Genomic DNA, 20,263 nt, shown 5'->3' with positions numbered 1-20,263 from the left:
CTGCAAAATTTGGGTGCGACTTCCAGTAGCTAAAAATGACAGCAAGCTTATTCCAAACTTCTTTTACTGTTATCAATCCAATAACCTGAGGGATAATAGTGTTGGATAGTGAGGAGAAGATTAGATAGTGAGCAGAAGATGCCGCTGAGAACTAGCTGATCCTGGCGCTACTAAATCTGATAAGCAGGATTCAGGGTGGTGTTGTGATTAAGTGCTGGAGACGAAGGAACGGTAGTGGTGGAGATGTGTTAGGACAAATTATACCCGTTGAGAAGAGGCAACAATTGTGTCTTCCAAAGGAGATAATTAGAAGAATTAAGTTTGACAGATATGTATTGAGAAGGATTCGACGAGGAAGACGATGGTGGAAATGCAGATATTGGAATAGGTACGATAATGAATTTGCAATGGCATTGGCTCTGATACCATGTAACTTTACAGCTAAAATGCATTGCATTATATATATATATGTACAGGTTGATAGAGTTTGGCTTATAACTTATCAAACTGTTGCAACAATTGACAATGGTTAAAGATTAATGATTACAACAAACTATTCAATCAATCTAAATCACAGGTTTCTGCTTAGTAAGATCAAGAGACTCACTCAATTCAATAGTCACCCTCCTAGTGCCATCATCACCTAGATGATGATTGCTTGCAGATTTCAGAATCGAAGTAGAACCATCTCCCAAATCTATATCATTTGTGTTGGGATCTTTCTAATAATACTTTCTGACACCATTGGTTAAAATTGGAGGATGAAAATGGACTTATATGAAAGAAATTTTTTATTAGTAGAGACTAAACGGTAAGTTTACAACTCAAAAGAAACTCCCGGCACACGTTTATTTTTTCTCTCTCTCATGCCAACACTAGCACACACAAGACTTTCCCTCACTCACCTCACTTGTTCACACGGCACACACACTTGATTGCAAGCTCTCATGTTTACTTTTTCTTACACTCTTGCATTCAACGCCTGCGCGCACAAACACATATTTATAATAGTTCAATGGCGGTGACTAAAGCAATACGGCCCACATGTTAAAAAGGTGATGAAGATTATTGACGCTTCTTTAATGGCGTGTCCTCTCCAAGGTTGATGGTACCAGAATTTAATGGATTCTAGAGTAGATAAAGAAGTCTAGAAAAAGCAATTCTAGAATATGAAAGGCGGTGTTGAATTCTTCAACAATTTGTTGCCTCATCTTTGTTCCTCAGAGAATACTTGAAATATCCCCCATCAATTCACTCCATGCGACCCTCGTATCCACGACTACTTGTTTCCATTTCCTTTTGTCCATGATGATCCACGCCCATTGACACGTCTTACAACTTTGTCTAATGATTCCCTGGAAAAATCAGCGGAACTTCTCTCCACCCATTGTAATTTCCATCCCTGATTTTGCTTTTTCCGCTGCTAATTCCCAGCAATCAAACAGAAAATATAATCGCAATAGCAGTATATAAACAGGAAGAGGGAAAAAAGAAAAAGCTGAAGGTGGAAACATGGAAGGAAAAGAGTGGAAAGGAAGGACCTTCAGATTGTTTATGGGTTCTGCTACACTTTTTCGCAGAGAAAGAAGATGCGCGCGTAAAGCTGTTAGGGGCTGTGTATATAGCAGCGGTGCTACTGTGGGTGCCGCTGCATCACAGCATATTAATTGCTGACGTGTTTAACGTATTATATATAAAAAAAATCATTCCACAAAAAGGTCATTTGTCTTTTTCTCCCCCAAAAATAAAAAATAAAAATTCTAATGGATAACGTTTTTGGGTTGCGAAGAACTGGAAGAGAATTTGCCAGTTTCAGTTTCCAGAACGTGAAGTCTCACCTCAGACATCCCAACTACTAAGCCAACGGTAATTTTTTGCCTCTCTCTGTGTGCTGTGTTTGACGTATGGATTTTTTTTGTTTCCTCTTGGAGCCTTATCTTAATCTTTAGGTGTTGATCTTAAAACTTACAAGATTTATGTTTTATTTGGAGTAAGCAAATTTGCTCGAAGAAACCCAAAAATTAATTTATTATTATTATTATTATTTTGCAGTTAATATTCTATTGGAGCATAAGTAGTGAGATTGTGTTAAAGAGTTGATAAAGAAAGATGGCATTAAGGCCATTAATCTCAAGACAAAATCTACCAACCTTCGTCTGCTACCTAAAATCCTCTTTTCAAGCTAAGGAGAAGCCATTCCCTCCTCAAAAGATCCTCCAAACCAGAATCAGTAGAAGAATAGGATCAATAGCAGCAATGGCTTCAATTCTCTTGGCAAGGGAAGCAGAAATTGCATTTGCGGCAGACTGGAGAATTCTAGCTTCTGAACAAACAATTGAAGAGGCAGAGAGAGAGATCAGAAGTCATGCACAGTCTTTGCTAGATATTAAAGCGTTTTTGGAGTCTGAGTCTTGGCAAGAAGCTCAGAAGGCGCTGCGAAAGAGCTCTTCAAACTTGAAACATGACTTCTATACCATAATCCAAAGCAAACCAGGAAGTGAGAGGCCTTACCTCAGGAAGCTTTATTCTGATCTCTTCAATAATGTTACCAAAGTAAGTAATTGCTAAAACATCATCTTCTATACGGTTATTAGAATGATTCTTGTTCTCTTATAAGTTCACCTCTTAACTCGAAGTAGATTTTTGGCTCCTCAAATTCAGTGATGTTACCAAGTAATGCCAGAACAAAATCATTTGTAGAATGTGGTTGGAAACCTCAAAAGTGCGAGAATTCAATTTATTTTGGATATTTTATCATAAAATAATTTCAATTTTGACACAATTCTAAATGATATGCTAAAGATATGATAATAAACCCTTTTCTTGAACTGTGAAGAACGCGTTTGGCAGCATAGTACCCCAAGAACGAAAACGGAGCTTAACTGAGAAAGCAGCAGGAGAGAAAATCCTCAAAACAATTGTATTTTGTTTCTTAGAGGGTTGTGCACAGCAGCACAAACCCGAGCACCAAACTTCCTTGAAGAAAAAAAAAATAATTAAAATGACAGTAATTTCCAGGTTCACGGTTTTATTAATGCCTTCGACCAAAAAAATAAAAGGAACAAAAGTTTCATTAATGCAAATCTCCTTGCATGTCTGTTTTCCATTGATTATAGTTTTGGATTACTAATCAAATATTAAAGACATAATATCCTATTTTAATGGATTTTGCAGCTAGATTATGCAGCGAGGGACCAAAATGCCTCTCTTGTTTGGCAGTGCTACGGAAATATTGTGGTGGCCCTTGATGACATTTTGGGCAGAATATAAGTTACATCACACTTCCATTCTGGTAAAAACAGTATACTTGTAGTTTTTTGGCCTGTAATGTAATGTTTGACAATTGAAATGATACTAATATCGCCTACATACTTTCAGTAAACTGAGCACTGTTCAAATTGGTTTTTGATAAGAGTAAAATAAGTAAAGAGTCTTTGGGGGGGGGGGGGGGGGGGGTGGGTGGGTGGGTGGGTGGGTGGGGGAACACACACACACACAAACGATCTAAAAATCAAGATATACTCATTTAGAGGGGAGAGAGATATTCTAGCTTAAAACAAATGCTAATGATAAGTAACTTTACAAGAACATCCCAAAGGCCTTGTACAAATTTAAACTGAAACTATGCCCTATTTGCACAAAAAGTCAAAGGGAAAGGAGGGGCAATATCCAAAAATTTTGGAACCATTTTCATATGAGAAGTGAACAATCCAGCAGGCTCTATTGCCATTTGCTCACCAGCTGCAAACCCATCAGCATATTTATCCTCAAGAACAGCAATTCTGCACAAGTGATGAGACTAAGAACCTGTCACCCCTGGGAAGAGTTCTGATATTTTGTTGAAGACATCCATAACCTAAAATGAAAATAGAGCGTCAAATACACATTTTCAGGTGCTTAATGACCTAGTACATTTATGGAAGTTACAATATTAGGCCAAATGGTTACTGGAAACAGAAAACTAAAGATACAAGTCAAAGAACGCAAGAATGCCATCATTCAAGGGGGCAGGAAAAACTCATATAACTTAAAATTTCCAAGTAAATTTTGATCGCCAGCAATCTCTTGAAAATTCATCTCAAGTGTTTCAAATAAATTAAAACCCCGAAAGCATCTATTGAGTAGACTTGAAGAAAATTTTGAAAGTTAGGTACTCGATGGAAAATATAAAATTAATCCAGGGACAATGAACTCTTTGGGAGGGGGGAAAAAAAGATACAGGTAAAAAAAGATTAAATAATAATTATTATGGAAAGTCAATCACTATATTATTTCTCTGTATATTCTGCATTCTGTATTCCTATTTAGGATTTCTTATTTAGGATTTCTTCCTAATTAGTAGAAAACAATTATAGGAATCAATTGTATATATATACCCATGTACATATTAATTGAAATTAAGGAGAATCATCTCTTTCTACACGGTATCAGAGCAGGTCATCTATCTAGAGTGACTATTTGTTCTCAACACCCAGCTCAAGAGAGACCTTAGCTACCGACCGGCCGTTTCGACTCCGATCAACATCGCCGGCGTCGCCTCAACCCCCTCATTCCACCACTGTGCTGTTACCTACCTGATCCAGTACACCATTAAAGGACTTCTTAGGTTTGGCTCTCAGATCCTATTTCGGTATTTGCTTGATTTGTGATTTTGGGTTATTTTGCTGCTGTAAACACTTTGGATTAGCGTTTCGGTTAGTTTTCTTTGTCTCAACAAATGACAGACAATAAGAATATTATTTCTAATATGATTCCGGTGATGACTAAGATCAAGGAACACAAACTTAGTGGTTCGAATTATCTGGAGTGGAGTAAGACTGTTAGGGTCTATTTGCGTAGCACTGATAAGGATGATCACCTTACTAAAGATACCTATTGATGATACACGACAAACTTGGCTAAGGGAGGATGTTCGGTTGTTTTTGCAGCTTCGGAACTCGATTCACAGTGAGGTAATTAGTTTAGTTAATCACTGTGAATTTGTTAAGGAATTGATGGATTACATAGATTTTTTGTATTCTGGTAAAGGGAATATCTCCCGTATTTATAATGTTTGTAAGGCATTCTACCGTACTGAGAAAGAGGATAAGTCTCTCACGGCTTATTTTATGGATTTTAAACGGGTATATGAGGAACTTAATGTATTGTTGCCTTTTAGTCCTTATGTAAAAGTTCAGCGAGCCCAACGGGAGCAACTGGCTGTTATGAGTTTTCTTGCAGGCCTTCCTTCACAGTATGAGACTGCTAAATCTCATATTCTCTCCAGTTCTGAGATTTCCTTTTTGCATGAAACGTTCACATGGGTCCTTCGTACAGAAAGTACCCAATCTTCACAGCCTGCCAGTAGTGCTCTTATTAGCCGTAATCCAAATAGATAACAGGGTAATAGAAGAGGAAGTAGAGGAAGAATTACAGACAACAGAAGTAATCAGCGTAATAGAGAGGCTAGTTCTAATCAGGACTCAAGAGGAGTCATTTGTTATTATTGCCATGAGCCTGGCCATACAAAATATAATTGTCCGCAACTTTAGAGAAAAAATCAACTATCACAGATGGCAAATATGGCAGCAGAGGATTCTACAGTATCTTCCTCTGAGAAAACTATTTTGGTATCTGCAGAGGATTTTGCACAGTTTTCCCAGTATCAGGCATCTCTAAAGCCTACTAGTTCCCCTGTCACTGCGATCGCTGAGTCAGATAAATCAACTACATCCCTTGTGTCTTCCTCATCCAAATGGGTTATTGATTCAAGTGCGACAGATCACATGACAGGTAATTCTAGTCTTTTATCTGCTTTTCAGTCTAATCTCACTTCCTCTACAATTACTTTAGCTGATGGTTCTACTTCTTGTGTCATAGGTTATGGAACTGCGAACCCGACTTCGTCAATTTCTTTGTCATCTGTTTTGTGTCTACCAAAATTCTCTTTTAATCTAATTTCTGTTAGTAAACTTACTCGTACCTTAAATTGTTTTGTTTCCTTTTTTCCTGACCAGTGTTTGTTTAAAGATCTTACGACGAAGCAGATTATTGGTAGAGGACGTGAGTCAGGTGGTCTCTATATTCTGGAAAATCATGTACCGCGGTCGCTTGTTTGCTCCAGTATCTTAACACCTCTTGAAGCTTATTGTAGATTGGGTCATCCTTCTGTCTACCATGAAGAAGCTGTGTCCTCAGTTTCAATCTTTATCAGTACTTGAATGTGAGTCGTGTCAGTTTGCAAAACATCATCGTTTGCCTTCTATGTCTAGAGTCAATAAACGGGCTTCATTCCCTTTTGAGTTAGTTCATTCTGATATTTGGGGTCCTTGTTCTGTTCCTTCTAAAACTGAATTTCGTTATTTTGTTACTTTTGTTAATGATTACTCTCGTGTTACCTGGTTATATTTAATGAAGAATCGTTCTGAATTGTTTTCTATCTTTTGTGCCTTTTGTAATGAAATCAAAACTCAATTTAATATTTCTGTGCGCATATTAAGAAGTGACAATGCCAAAGAATACTTTTCAACACAATTTCAGTCTTATATGACACAAAATAGCATTCTTCATCAGTCTTCCTATGTGGATACCCCATCCCAAAATGGCGTGGCCAAAAGAAAAAAATCGGCACCTTCTTGAGGTAACTCATGCTCTTCTTTTTCATATGACAGTTCCTAAACACTTTTAGGCGGATGCAGTTCCTATGGCATGTTTTTTTATCAATCGTATGCCGTCTTCTGTCCTTAATGGGAATATTCCTTATACTACTTTGTTTCCTACAAAATCTTTGTTTCCTGTTGAACCCCGTATTTTTTGTTGTACCTGTTTTGTGCGTGATGTTCGTCCACAGGTTACTAAATTGGATCCAAAGTCTCTCAAATGTGTCTTCCTTGGGTACTCCCGGCTCCAAAAAGGGTACCGCTGTTTCTCTCCTACTCTTAATCGTTATCTTGTTTCTACAAATGTCACATTTTTTGAGTCCACTCCATTTTTTCCTCCATCATCTGTGTATGAGAGTCAGGGGGAGGAGAATGATCTCTTATATTATATTGTCCAACCAATGTCTAGTCCTCTCCCAAAGCCTGTTCCTTCTGTCTCTAGACCTACTCGACCTCCCGTTGTTCATGTTTATTCTAGGAGATCGGAGATTCTTAACTCAGATCCTCCACCAGCTACTTCGTTGGGAGATCCTATACCTCATACTGATCATGATTCTGATCTAGACTTACCCATTGCTCTTCGTAAAGGTAAACATTCATGTACTTACCCTATCACTTCTTTTGTTTCTTATAATCAATTGTCTTCTTGTTCTTGGTGTTTTGTTACTTCTTTAGACTCTGTTCCTATCTCTAATAATGTTGGTGAGGCAATGTCTCATCATGGCTGGTGTGCTGCTATGAAAGAGAAAATGGAGACTTTAGATGCTAATGGTATATGGGAACTGTTACCTTTGCCCATTGGTAAGAAAGCTATTGGTTGCAAACGGGTATTTACAATAAAGGTAAATCCTGATGGTTCAGTGGCTAGGTTAAAAGCACGCCTTGTAGCAAAAGGATATGCTCAGACATATGGGGTTGACTAATCTGACACTTTTTCTCCTGTAGCTAAACTTACTTCTGTTTGCTTGTTTATCTCTTTAGCAGCTACATATAATTGGCCCCTGCACCAATTAGATATCATGAATACTTTCCTTCATGGTGATCTTCAGGAGGAGGTGTATATGTAGCAACCACCTGAGTTTATTACTCAGGGGGAGTTAGTTAAAGTTTGTAGGCTTCGAAAGTCTCTTTATGGCTTGAAACAAAGTCCTAGGGCCTGGTTTGGGAAATTCAGTGAAGCAATACAGGAATTTGGTATGCAAAAGAGTAAGTGTAATCACTCAGTATTTTATAGGCAATTTGAGGCTGGTCTAATTCTCCTGGTAGTCTATATGGATGATATTGTCATCACTGGGAGTGACTCTGCAGGTATTTCATCTCTTAAAACCTTCCTCCAAACCCAGTTTCAGACCAAAGACTTGGAATTGTTAAAGTATTTCTTGGGTATTGAAGTTATGAGAAGTAAGAAGGATATTTTCTTGTCTCAAAGAAAATATGTCCTCGATTTATTAACAGAGACAGGAAAATTAGGTGCTAAGCCTTGTAGTGCACCGATGACTCCAAATTTACAACTGTTAGCAGGGGATAGTGAGTAGTTTGAAGATCCAGAAAGATACAGGAAATTGGTAGGAAAATTGAACTACCTCACTCGTCCTGACATTGCTTATGCCGTTAGTGTGGTAAGTCAGTTTATGTCTTCCCCAACTGTTACTCATTGGGAAGCCTTGGGACAAATCTTGTGTTATCTGAAGGGCGCTCCAAGAAGAGATTTATTATATGGTAATCATGGGCATTTGACTGTTGAATGTTTTTCAGATGCCGACTGAGCTGGATCTAAGGTTGACAGGAGGTCAACTACTGGATATTGCATTTTTGTTGGAGGAAATTTGGTGTCTTGGAGAAGCAAGAAGCAGAGTGTAGTTTCTCAATCTAGTGCTGAATCCGAATACAGAGCCATGGCACAATCAGTATGTGAAGTAATGTGGATACTTCAATTACCAGATGAGACAGGTTTTAAGACCTCCCTGCTTGCGAAATTGTGGTGTGATAATCAATCTGCTCTCCATATTGCTTCTAATCCGGTGTTTCATGAACGGACCAAACATATTGAGATTGATTGTCACTTTATTCATGAAAAGATTCAACAACAGATCATCTCAACAGGACACATCAAAACTGGAGAGCAATTAGGAGATATTTTCACAAAAGCTCTGAATAGAGCTAGGATTGACTACATTTGTAACAAGTTGGGCATGATTAACATCTATGCTCCAACTTAAGGGGGAGTGTTATGGAAAGTCAATCACTATATTATTTCTCTGTATATTCTGTATTCTGTATTCTTATTTAGAATTTCTTATTTAGAATTCCTTCCTAATTAGTAAAACACAATTATAGGAATCAATTGCATATATATACCCATGTACATATTAATTGAAATTAAGGAAAATCACCTCTTTCTATAATAATAATAATAATAATAATAATAATAATAATAATAATAATTTTGAATGATACAGTATGTCTTAGAATAGAAGAGTTTGGCTATACCTCCTTGTCATTCTGATATTTGGCTATGCTAAGCGGGTTCTGTGAACACTGCAAAACTAACAAACGTTAACAAAGTCATTTTTAAGGTTAACCTCATTTATAATTGATCTAGGACATACATCCATAATGGCTTGTTGAACTCTAGGATTTTGAAATGCCAAGGCAACATCGGGGTTAGCCATGATTTTTGAGATTACTTCTTCAGGGGTAAGGCCAATTTGATCTGCAAAATGTAAATGCAAAGGAAAAAAAAAAATAGTGAAATACACATCAAAACTAAATTAACATAGGTTCCATTTGAATACAGAATTTGAAATCCAAATATTTGAATCCAGGCTTTTAGTTAAAATTAATAATAAAGACTTCAATTTATAAAGTGGGGAAATATCTATAACTAATGCTCAGCAAGTGTATATGAAACTGTCATCTTAGTAGGTATTTTAATTTCATGCTTCAACAAGTTTTTATCACCGTTCATGAATAGATCTCCATTTGATAAGTCTAATCAGCATTAAAAGGAAAAAGGAACCAAGTCATAGGAAAATGCTGACAGAGGAGAGAAAATTAGTAATAGAATTCGTAGGAAAAAGCCAACAACAACATTAATTATGTTACAGCAGAATGCTTAAAATTGAATAAATAATTCACTATAAAATGCAATGAGATCAAGTTAGCACGTTGAGCCCAAAGATTCAGGAGATTGAACTGCAAAATTTAAACTAAGTTTTATACACACTATATAAACATGAGGACATGGAGATATAGAGACGAAAAAAAAAAAAAGTGAAGATGAGAGAGAAAGGTATAAAAAAAGAAAGGAAAAAAAAAACAGCAATGTAAATATGACTGATCTGTCAAATTTCAATACTTATCATTCAGACGATAACTTAGGGGAGCCCAAAACTCACCAAATTGCTGCTTGACCTCAGGACTGCTGAGATCAAAATTTTTCAAGGATTCCATCATCCGGTTGTCCCATTCACCGCTTCCACTCATATTATTCCTGAAACAAACATGAAGAGCAAAGAACTCCATTTATCTGAATAAGAAAACATATTAGCATGATAGGAACCTGCTAGACCTAAATTTAAAAAGAAAAAAAAATTAAAGTGAACAAATCAGAAAACTGAGTGCTAAATTAATATCTCTACCATGAATTTTAAGGCCCAACACCTAACAACACCACTTGTACACCGCTTGCAACAGACATTGTAAATGAGTGACACACCCAACCCTTTAAACAGAAATAATATACACGGGAAAGGCAGGTAATGGAAGCTAAAGACCAAAACTTCATGCTCAGTATTCAGGAACCCCAAACCAAAAGACTATCTCCATGAAAATACCTCAACCTCATATCTATTCATTCCCTCTTGGACAAGTTTGTTTGTCCCACAATAGCTTACAAATGGCAGGACTCTCTCCCCAACTCCACCTCAAATCATGTTTAGTTTTTATTTGGTGACTTGTGGCCTTGCAAGAGACCTAGACATAAGCATAACTTGAAGAGACAAGGCAGAGGATTGAAATGAAAAGATGACCAAGGAACTAATTGTGTGAGGCTGGCAGACTCTTTGCACCATCACTAACTCAGATTTGGGTAGGAATGGGTTTGACCAGGGAAGGCATTGTGCTCACCTAGCAGGACAACACGACAGAACAATGCCTTCTAGTTTAATCACCAGAAACAGCATCATTGATGAAACTCATGACTTAATGGGGCAAGGCAGCATGACATTCTCATCACTGGCGATACACAACATAAAGACCTAGCTCCAACTTCAGCTCATGCTCAGTCAGGTAGCACAATGGTGGTAGGGAAGAGGAATTGCAATACCCATGCAACCGGTGTCATATCAGAGGAGATCATATTTAAAAGAACCAACTAAGGTTAGCATCAAACTTGAAAGCACTAACAGCAGAAAAAATGAAGCCTCTCCAGATAAATTATGTTTGTAAAGTCAAATATAAATGAAGCTAATGCTACACAAACAGAAAGGTGACTTATAACTTTTCACAAAAATTGTTCTCGGACTCTTAACCTGTACAACAAGAGAAACAATACAGATTACCATCTAATTCACTAGTTGACAACTTAAGAAACCAAAACAAGAGCTACTTCAAAATAGCATCAAGAAAAGCAACATAAAGAATTGTATATCTGATAATTTTCAGGGCAAACCAAATGCACACATGCTACCAAAGAAGTAAAATGAACGGCTTTCTATATTGCTATTTTTCGCAACAAAAAGAATCAGAATTTGTACATTAGAATATCAATGTTATGTATTAGACCTGCATTTAATCCACAAACAAAGAAAGGAAGCTAGAAAGAGATTGGGTTGAGAAAAGAAGTAGAAAGGGGAAAGGGGAGAAAATTTAGAGAGAACATAGAGCAGAAGACGGATAATTCTGGTATTTAATTCTTGGTAACTGTCACAGACACACTCAACTGATTACAACAGATTCCATAACAGTTTTATAACTACTTCCTCCCTTGCTGTTAATTCTCATAGTTCCCTCCAAACTTACTAACTACTCTACTTCCTTAGTCATAACAATCAAGTATCCTCAAACACAATCACAAGCACAATAGAGGGGGAAGTAGGGCTTACAGCATGTCTTCCAGTTGTTGACGGTATTGTGGATTTTGCAGCATCCCTATCAAATAACGCCATCAGAAAAAAAAAACAAAAATATAAAAAATTGTCGGCAAACATGCTAACTAGGTCCAATGTGCATTTGTATGGAGAGAACTGAACCCCAGGTGTCAGCTGAGATAAAGAATATTATGCAAAATTAACGCAACAGTTAAGTTGCACAAACATATATGATATACCCTTGTTGAAATTTGAAAAAAGTAGCTGCCCAACAGAAAACAAGAAAGAAAAGAAAAGGGGGAAAAAGCAAGACTAGGAAACATATAAATAACTGGTAAAATCATGCCTATTTGTGATTATGTACCAACCCAAAATCAAATTAAAGAAAAAAAAAGGGACATGAATTCCCAATATGTAAAACTGGCTGACTGTATTCGAACTTTCACTTAAAATTCCCACATCTGACTTCAAAAACTGTTAAAAAACCAAAAGAACTATAGTGGTCAAACTACTATTTATTAGCAATTCTTTTTATGGCTATAACCAGTTTCAGCCTTAAGAGAATACACATCAATGAAGGTTCAGCTTACATTTGAAAGTAGAAGGGTTCCTCATCTCCTCTGGTAAATATCTGAAATGATATCAACAGAATTAAACTAAATAAAACAAGAAATGAAGGTAGCCAACTTAAGAAGAATAAAACAATTTCACCTTATCAATCACACACACGCACACAAAAAAAAATAGCAACGACAAGACTACTAGCCAAACAGGTGAACAAAAGAAAAATGAAGCATCATCACAAAGGACCATCACACTAGAAAAGCACAAAAAGTTTCAAGGTAAAAAAGACGTATTACGGATAAACCATCTTCTGCACAGTCGGATCTTCCATCATTTTCTCCAGAGCCTCCACAGATAAGCGAGGACCTGCTTTACCAGTCCATGAACAAATATGAACTTATATAGGATTCTTTTAAATATCAAAAAATTCCAAATTGGAAGTAAATGCTATAAATGATAATCAAGTATCAGAGTGTCAACAAAGAAAAAGACGGAAGCTAAAGGGGGATCAAAACAAAGGTAAACTTCCACGTGAAATCAAACCAAAGCTATAACACCTCCCAACAGATATAAAAGTAAAATTGCACCATATCATTTTATGAGAACAATATAATGTCAAGAGCCAATAAATCTTGATTTAGATTGATGATTCACTAAACTGAATGGAATAGCTATCCAAAGTGCATAGAAATGAATGCACATGCACAAAAAATAATCTGACATCTGCATGCACCCAACCACCCATGTCAAGCTATGGGATTTCAAGAATAAATTTGTGATAATATTCCTGAAACGGCCACTCACTTCCTGGATGATTTTTAGTATCATTAGAAAAAAAAAAAAAAAAACAAAACAAAAACAAAAATTAAAGAAGGTGGATATCCTTTGTCCATCTTCTCCATAAAAGGATTCTTTTAAGGTGCAGATCCCTATATACTAGATAATAAGATTAGACTGATGTTTGATTTAGTAAGAAGAAAACTCACAGGGTAAGTGCAAATGGAGTGAGAGAGAGAGAGAGAGAGAGAGAGAGAGAGGAAAGCACACCATTTATGAACAACACACACACACATATAGAAAGAGAGAGTTATAGAGACACACACAGTAATTGCTTGCGTTCTAGAGAAATGCAGCTGCACAAGGACTAACGTTTGTGACAAAAATACTCTGTAACATCTATCTACCTCTTTCAAGTGAAACTTTCACACTCTCAGCCTGTAGACATAGATCAGTTGACCAGAGTGTATGCAGATTGCAACATGTAGGATTTTGTGGAGAAAGAGGCAATGCTGAAGATATCAAAATGCCCAGACATGCAAATCATATGGTGCCTGTCTAATTGATTCATACATAAGAGTAGATATTTAGGAATAATTTGTATAGCAGGAAGTTATCTTAGGAACTTGAAATTCCTAGGACGTGGGAAACTCATTGTGCCTGGTCCACTAGAATAAACATAGTCAACCCAAATTTCCCTATGACTTGTCAAGTTCCTCAAAACCACATAATTAACTTAAAAAATCAAAGAGGGAAATTAATAAGTGCAACTACCTCAGGGAACATTGAATGAGATTAAGAGATTACCTAAAATAATATCTAGATACTTTCCTAAAATAAATTTGTATTGATATATGAGGAATATAACTATATTTTCTTATACTTCCTAGAAGTTGATAAATAAAAAGAAGCAGACATGTTCAAACCAAATGAGGCCTTACTATCATATTATGGCTTCTGTCTATTAATAGATCTGGTGCATATTCAAGTCACTACCAATTATTTATATCTTAACAAGCTTCACTAATTCCTTCAATGAAGGATATTAGGGTTTTCCATTGCACTAGCGCTTCCCTCTACGTCCTCTTGTTAGTCCTCCAAACTACAGCACCCCTCTATTGGTCAATGCCTCTCTCCGCCTTTAACAGTCATGATTCATAAAAAAATAAATAAATAAATAAAAAGTCTCAATCTTAGAACCAAATTAATCTAGATATTGCATATTACTAATTTCACAGTCGAGGAAGTCCTGAATTGATAAATTTCTTCATTAACATATAGTACCAAAAAGCATGAAATCCAATGAGAAGGGCTCAATGGCAGAGAAGTTGCAACTGAAATTTTCCTTACGAGTAGATTGAGAACCATAAGAAGCACTGGAATCCTGGTTAGAAGCAGCGCCATTTTGAGAAACCTTCACTCAAAGCTCAAATGATTAATTCCAAACATCATGAATTCAGACTTAGTGTAGTGCTAAAACTAGTAAAAAATGAGAGAGAGAGAGAGAGAGAGAGAGAGAGAGAGAGAGAGAGAGAGAGAGATACTTCTTTGGCAAACTGAGCATCTTTGGATGAGCTTGTGCCTGAAATGTCTTCATCGCTTATAAAAGGACTCTTTGGAAAAGTTTCTTCAGGAGAGACATCTACAAAAGCTGCAAATATATTTTGCATTAGACTTCCTCACATAAAACATCTCCTTAAATTCTAAAAACAATATACTATAAGTCCCAATCAAAGAAACAAAGAGAATGGAGAATGTCACAATCTCCTATATGTAAGGTAGCATAGGCTTGAGTTACTGTCATGCACATAGGGCACTATAAAACCTTTTTGCAGCACGACAACCATCAATGTTGTTCCCCGCAACAGAATATCCAAATGATAGCCATTTACATTAGAATTTTTCCCTTGAATTCATCAAAGGATGGCACTAGCCTCCTAGAGAACAGTGCAGCTATAAGAGGACTCCCTTCTCAGTTCCTTCAGCAAGTCACCCTATCTCAACAACCATGTTCTTAAATCATCAATAATAGTTTTTATCCTATCCATTACATTTTGCACATTCAGACATCAATTTTTCAAGGATCAATTGTTTTTGAGAGTACTAGAATTTGTTTTTAGTTTAGGAAGGGGAAAGCAAAAAGAAAAAGACACCTCCAAAATGAAATAGGCTTTCTTCCCTTCCCACAACCACCAACCCAACCCCACCCTAAAATAATAACTAGATATTTGTCATTTACTTATAAGCACACCCACATTGCAGATACCATAAAGTAAAACTCAGTTGTGCATCACTAAAGGTTCCATGGCAGTGGCAATCAGAGACAATTACAAAGGTCTATGGCACTGGCAAGTAGACATCGTAAAGTAAAACTCAATTGTACGTAATTAAAATTCCATGGCAGTGGCAACCAGTGATGCTTATAAAAGTCTATGGCACTGGCAAGCAGCGATCTATACCATATTTCTTAGGTTCCTTCTTTATCTCTGATTCATCTTTGGCATCGGTGACTGGAGTTGCTTCTACTTTTGTTTCAGGAACATCTACAGTGATTGTAGATTGAGATGCAACTGGAGGTGGTGATGATGTTGGATATGAAGGGGAGGTAGCAGCCCCAGATGCTGATGGTGTTTGATATGAAGGTGAGCTAGTAGGTCCTGATGCAGGAGGTATTGGAAATGGAAAGGGTGAACCAGGAGAAACAGCAGGATTGGTGAATTGGTTATTTTGTGTATTCATCTGGTTCATCATAGTTTTGAAAGCTTGTTGCATGGCATATTTCTGAAAGAAAACATCAACATTTCAAAAATTCAAAATTAATTCAGTCTTATAACATAGGTATTTTGCAATATAAAAAGACAGAAATGAACCAGGATTACAATAGTAATAAAAGAAAAAGCTATCATTATATTATATCCAAAGTTCTTGGATGAATAAAACAGAGCATGTATTGTCTGACATTATTGATATTGATATACAAGTATATAACAAGCCAAAACATCACATATTTGACAGGGCAAGAATAATTAGTCACAGATAAGTCAACAATATAATTAAGGAACAAAGTACAAGGGAAGAAAAAAGCATACAACTATTTCTACTGGAAATGAACACATCATGTTGAGAGATCTGTTAATTGTTGGAAAGTTGATTATAAAAGGTACATTTATGAACTTTCCCTGAGGAACTAAATTGAATGAATTTGACACCAGCTCACAGGAAAACCTAACTTGCCAGAAGCTTCACTTAATCATGAAACATAATGGTATCTGGTATAAAAACTTCAAATATTTGAAAAGAAAATGTAAGATCAAAACAATGGATAAAGAAGTAAAAAAATTTACAGTAACAATGTTCAAATAAATTTGCATCCCTAAAAGAAGGCATGCAACAGGTATTTCAAGATTGCAAAATCATGATATTGGATGCCAAAAGAGTGACAGTCACAAAATTAAAATAAAAGGAAAAAAAAACTTGATGAGGATAGGAAAAGAACAAGAAGAACAGAAGATCTCAATCCCTGAACTATCCTATTTTATGATAACAAAAGTCAACACATGTTTTTACCAAATGAAACTAGTATTCCCACAAATGAAACTGTAATATATTCACAAACCAATGATCCAAACTCAAATATGCATGAGTTGCAAAATTGAGGCAATGAAATCAATAAGCATCAAATGAAATGGATCAAACCTAGCAACCCAATGGCCAAAAGTAAAAAAAAAAAAAAAGGAAAGCATGACATGGATTAAACCTAAAAGGTAACAAAATGTAAGATAATGAGCCTTTTCCCATGGTAGAAAAAGGGAATAATTCTGTTAACAAATTGAATAGAGAAATAAGGTAAAATCAAATAATGAAGAACTAGACAGAGAAACATAATTTGTTTAAACATAAAGTTCCCATGAAGCCAGGATTAGACCAACTATATTCTATTGAAGAAAAATGTTCCAAGAATAACCATTTGTGAAAACTGAAAACAAGGATGTTAAGATGAATGCCAAGAAATACATAGTAGAACAAATAAGAAACAAGTGAGCCCATAGAGATATGGGAGAGGCAGCCATTTCGAACAAGTTGGTCAACTTAAAGGGTTTTCAGACAACAAAAACATGACTCAGTCAGAAGTGGTAAACCCATAAAAGAAATCATTTATATAATGCAACAACTAATAACAAGCTTGAACATAAACAGAGATTAATGAGGGGAAAAGATCCATGTACAAAACCTAAGCTAGTTTGGGATTAAAACTTATTTTGTTGGATTTTAGTCACAAGGTAATAAGACTAAAAATTCAACAAAACCCAAAGGTCTCCCGAGTAAACCACATCAACGTTAAGAGTATATTAAAAAATTATAGGATCTTTCAATGCATATTTTATATTTCACACAACAATCACGCTGTTGTCATATATAATTTCCTTTCATCAATTAATTGCTTCATCAATCATAAGTAATCCCAGTAATACTGGAGTTAAACTAAATAAAAAGAGCAGATATCTGTACCTCGCAAGAGTAACACTCACCTTTAAATTCGTAGCCACCTGCAATTTGATCAAAATATACTGATGTAATGAAGCAGGAAGAAAAAACAACAAATGAAAGAACAGATAAAACGCATAAAATAGTGAATGCAGCAAATAGTTCTTGTTCTCACCCATGAAAAAAGTGCGGACAGTCCAACACCAACTCCAATCCAAAACAAAGGTGACCCGCTACAAACACAATTGGAAAGGGTATAAACCAATGGAGGATATCATCATCCAAGATTAAAAGCAAAACCCAGTAAAATTCAAAAAACTGCTATCCAGAACATCCGCCCCTTCTCCTCCCCAAAGAAAAAAAAAATGTAAAATAATTACAATTGTGAAGACGGAGGTGGCAGTGGCTGTGGGTTAACCCCAACAGAAGACGTTTGCTGACCGGTCGATGAAGAAATGCTCGCGAAGTATTCAGCACCTAATCTCCCTATTCAAATCACAAATAAAAAGATTAAAATAGAACTCAAATCATACATGCAATCAAGGCATAAAAGAAGCAGCTTAAATGAGTTCGTTCAAGGAGAGAGCAGAGAGTGATTAAAATTTACTATCTTTGTAAACTCTGGAAGGGTCGGTGGAGGCGCGAGGGTGAGACATAGCAGAGATGGAAATTCTGGAGCTGTGAGGCACAATCCTGTAATTCCTAAGAGTGAAGGGAAGGGCTCTGGTTCTAGAGAATTGAAGGGTAGCAGTAGGGTTTTTGAGGTAAGTAGAATAACCCAAAACCAATTTTGGAGAAGAATAATAAGAAGAAGAAGAGGAAGAGGAGAGTAGCGCCATATTCAGGTTCTCCATTTTCCTTAGAAAGAATCAAGTAGACAAGGGAAAATGGTAAAGAGAAAGTTTTCTTCACTGGTCTTTGCGGTTTCAATGAAGAAGAAGCGCACTAGGCTGCTTAGGCTGAGATGATGACGAGAGAGGGAAGACGGGAAAATGATCAATTAGACTGACCCACCCGACCTGGCATAAGCGGACCAGATCGATCCGATATCAATAACGACGTAGTTCTAGATCCGGATTAGGACCATAGCCCACGGAATAAAAAATAAATAAATACAAGTCGATTAAATTTTGAATTTTGTATAATTATTAATCACACCCTAAAATTGATATAATTACTAATTAATTTTTTTATTTAATTGATATTTAAATTTTTTTTATTGTTAGTAATCCATTAGTATACTTAAACACCTAGAAATTACAAATTAAATTTTATTTTATAGATATCATTACTTTATCTCATTATAATTCATATGTATATTAAAGTCAAAATTAACAAAATCTGTTCACTTTACTGTATATTTGCAAAACAATATAACACAACTCTATAAACATAACAAAGTAAAATAAAATCAAATTCTTCCTTCCCTGTATAGTCAAATTTTTCTCCAAACAAACTATTTCATTTCTTTTTTTTTTCTTTAAACACTTTAATTTTACTTTGCAAACCATTAATCATTATATCATTTTGATTATAAAGCTGCATTCATTATTCATTGATTTTATTATTAATTTACTCTATCTCTAAAAACTCTTTTTTCAAGAGTATTTTTTTACCAAAATAAATTTATTAGTAACTATTTCTTTTAGCTATTATAAAATGAATCAAATCACTATAACAAATAACAATTATTCCCTTGAATCAATTACTTTTATTAACATATAAGAATTAACTTTTAATAAATATGATGCTGAATAAGTATAATGATTAAATCATTTTTAGAAGATAATTACTCTGTCTTATTTTAAGTAATATTTAAAACTTTTTTATTTTAATTTATTTACTTTTTTAAAAAATATCAAATAAGCATTATTTATCATTTTCTAACTTTATTATTATTTATCGTTATCTTTAATACATTTATCTCTTTTATTATATTTCTTTATCTTAAGCAAAAAAAAAAAGACACTTTAATTAATTATTAATTCTTTTAATAAAAATGAGTTCATCTAATTATTTTCTTAATTTCCGTATAGAAATCTTATAAAATACTTACAATAGGACAAAGGTAGAGAGAATAATAATAAAAACAAATAGAATAAATATAAAAAGGAAAAAACATAAAAAAATATATTGTAATTTTACATTTTTTTAACATATGAAAGTATTAAATTGATAAATATATAATACTGATATAGTGATACATAAGTGTCATGTAAATACCATATTTATCATGTTATCAATGTATTAACGTAATTTAATAATAACTAGTAGTTTGAACCATATTTATTAGTAAAAAAATATATTATCAAATTTATAAAATTTAAATTACGGTCTCTCATATACTAAAATGTAAAATTATATAGTGTTTTTTTATTTATTTTTTATTATTTAATTATTAATGTTTTAATTAATGTCAAAAACTAATTGCTATTGCTGAATAAATAGTCTCTTAATGTCATTATTGAATTATTAATGAAATTTTTTTAGATTATTGATATATTATTTTAATTGATTAATAATGGATGATATATCATTTGACAAGGCTAAATTCAATCATCAATAATTCAATAATAATATAAAACCATATATAACGTTTATGTCTGGATTAGATATGATCGGTAAATTAGATTTTTTTTCTAATCAAAATAACTCTAAATAGAATGGTGAAAACTGAAAAATTCTAAATTTAATCGGACTCAGGAAAAA

At 34.9% G+C, this 20,263-nt stretch overlaps 2 protein-coding genes across 3 annotated transcripts; one reads left to right on the top strand and one right to left on the bottom strand.

The window, feature by feature from the left end:
• The first annotated feature begins 554 nt into the window (after nt 1-554).
• LOC110635590 (psbQ-like protein 3, chloroplastic) lies at nt 555-3,382 on the top strand. The gene is made up of 3 exons (XM_021784982.2): nt 555-1,866; nt 2,053-2,553; nt 3,175-3,382. The coding sequence occupies exons 2-3, from the start codon at nt 2,110-2,112 to the stop codon at nt 3,268-3,270; spliced, it is 540 nt and encodes a 179-aa protein (XP_021640674.1). The 5' UTR covers nt 555-1,866; nt 2,053-2,109; the 3' UTR covers nt 3,271-3,382.
• A 123-nt stretch (nt 3,383-3,505) lies between these two features.
• LOC110635589 (protein TIC 40, chloroplastic) lies at nt 3,506-18,578 on the bottom strand. 2 transcript variants are annotated; one of them, XM_021784981.2, is made up of 14 exons: nt 18,162-18,578; nt 17,935-18,040; nt 17,730-17,787; nt 17,599-17,616; nt 15,529-15,850; nt 14,614-14,720; nt 14,420-14,483; nt 12,589-12,658; nt 12,319-12,359; nt 11,744-11,789; nt 10,037-10,131; nt 9,248-9,351; nt 9,129-9,176; nt 3,506-3,856 (listed from the first exon to the last, which is right to left on the bottom strand). In XM_021784981.2, exons 1-14 carry the CDS (start codon nt 18,406-18,408, stop codon nt 3,800-3,802), a joined length of 1,383 nt encoding a protein of 460 aa, XP_021640673.2. In that variant the 5' UTR covers nt 18,409-18,578; the 3' UTR covers nt 3,506-3,799. The 2 variants fall into 2 exon arrangements, with proteins under 2 accessions (XP_021640673.2, XP_057994639.1); XM_058138656.1 differs by having other exon boundaries at nt 14,354-14,483; nt 18,162-18,575.
• Nucleotides 18,579-20,263: the final 1,685 nt, after the last annotated feature.

This window comes from Hevea brasiliensis, chromosome 16, assembly GCF_030052815.1.
Source record: "Hevea brasiliensis isolate MT/VB/25A 57/8 chromosome 16, ASM3005281v1, whole genome shotgun sequence".
Lineage (NCBI taxonomy): Eukaryota > Viridiplantae > Streptophyta > Magnoliopsida > Malpighiales > Euphorbiaceae > Hevea > Hevea brasiliensis.
Note: the sequence above shows the minus strand (reverse complement) of the source record. Positions and strands in the feature narration are given on the sequence as shown.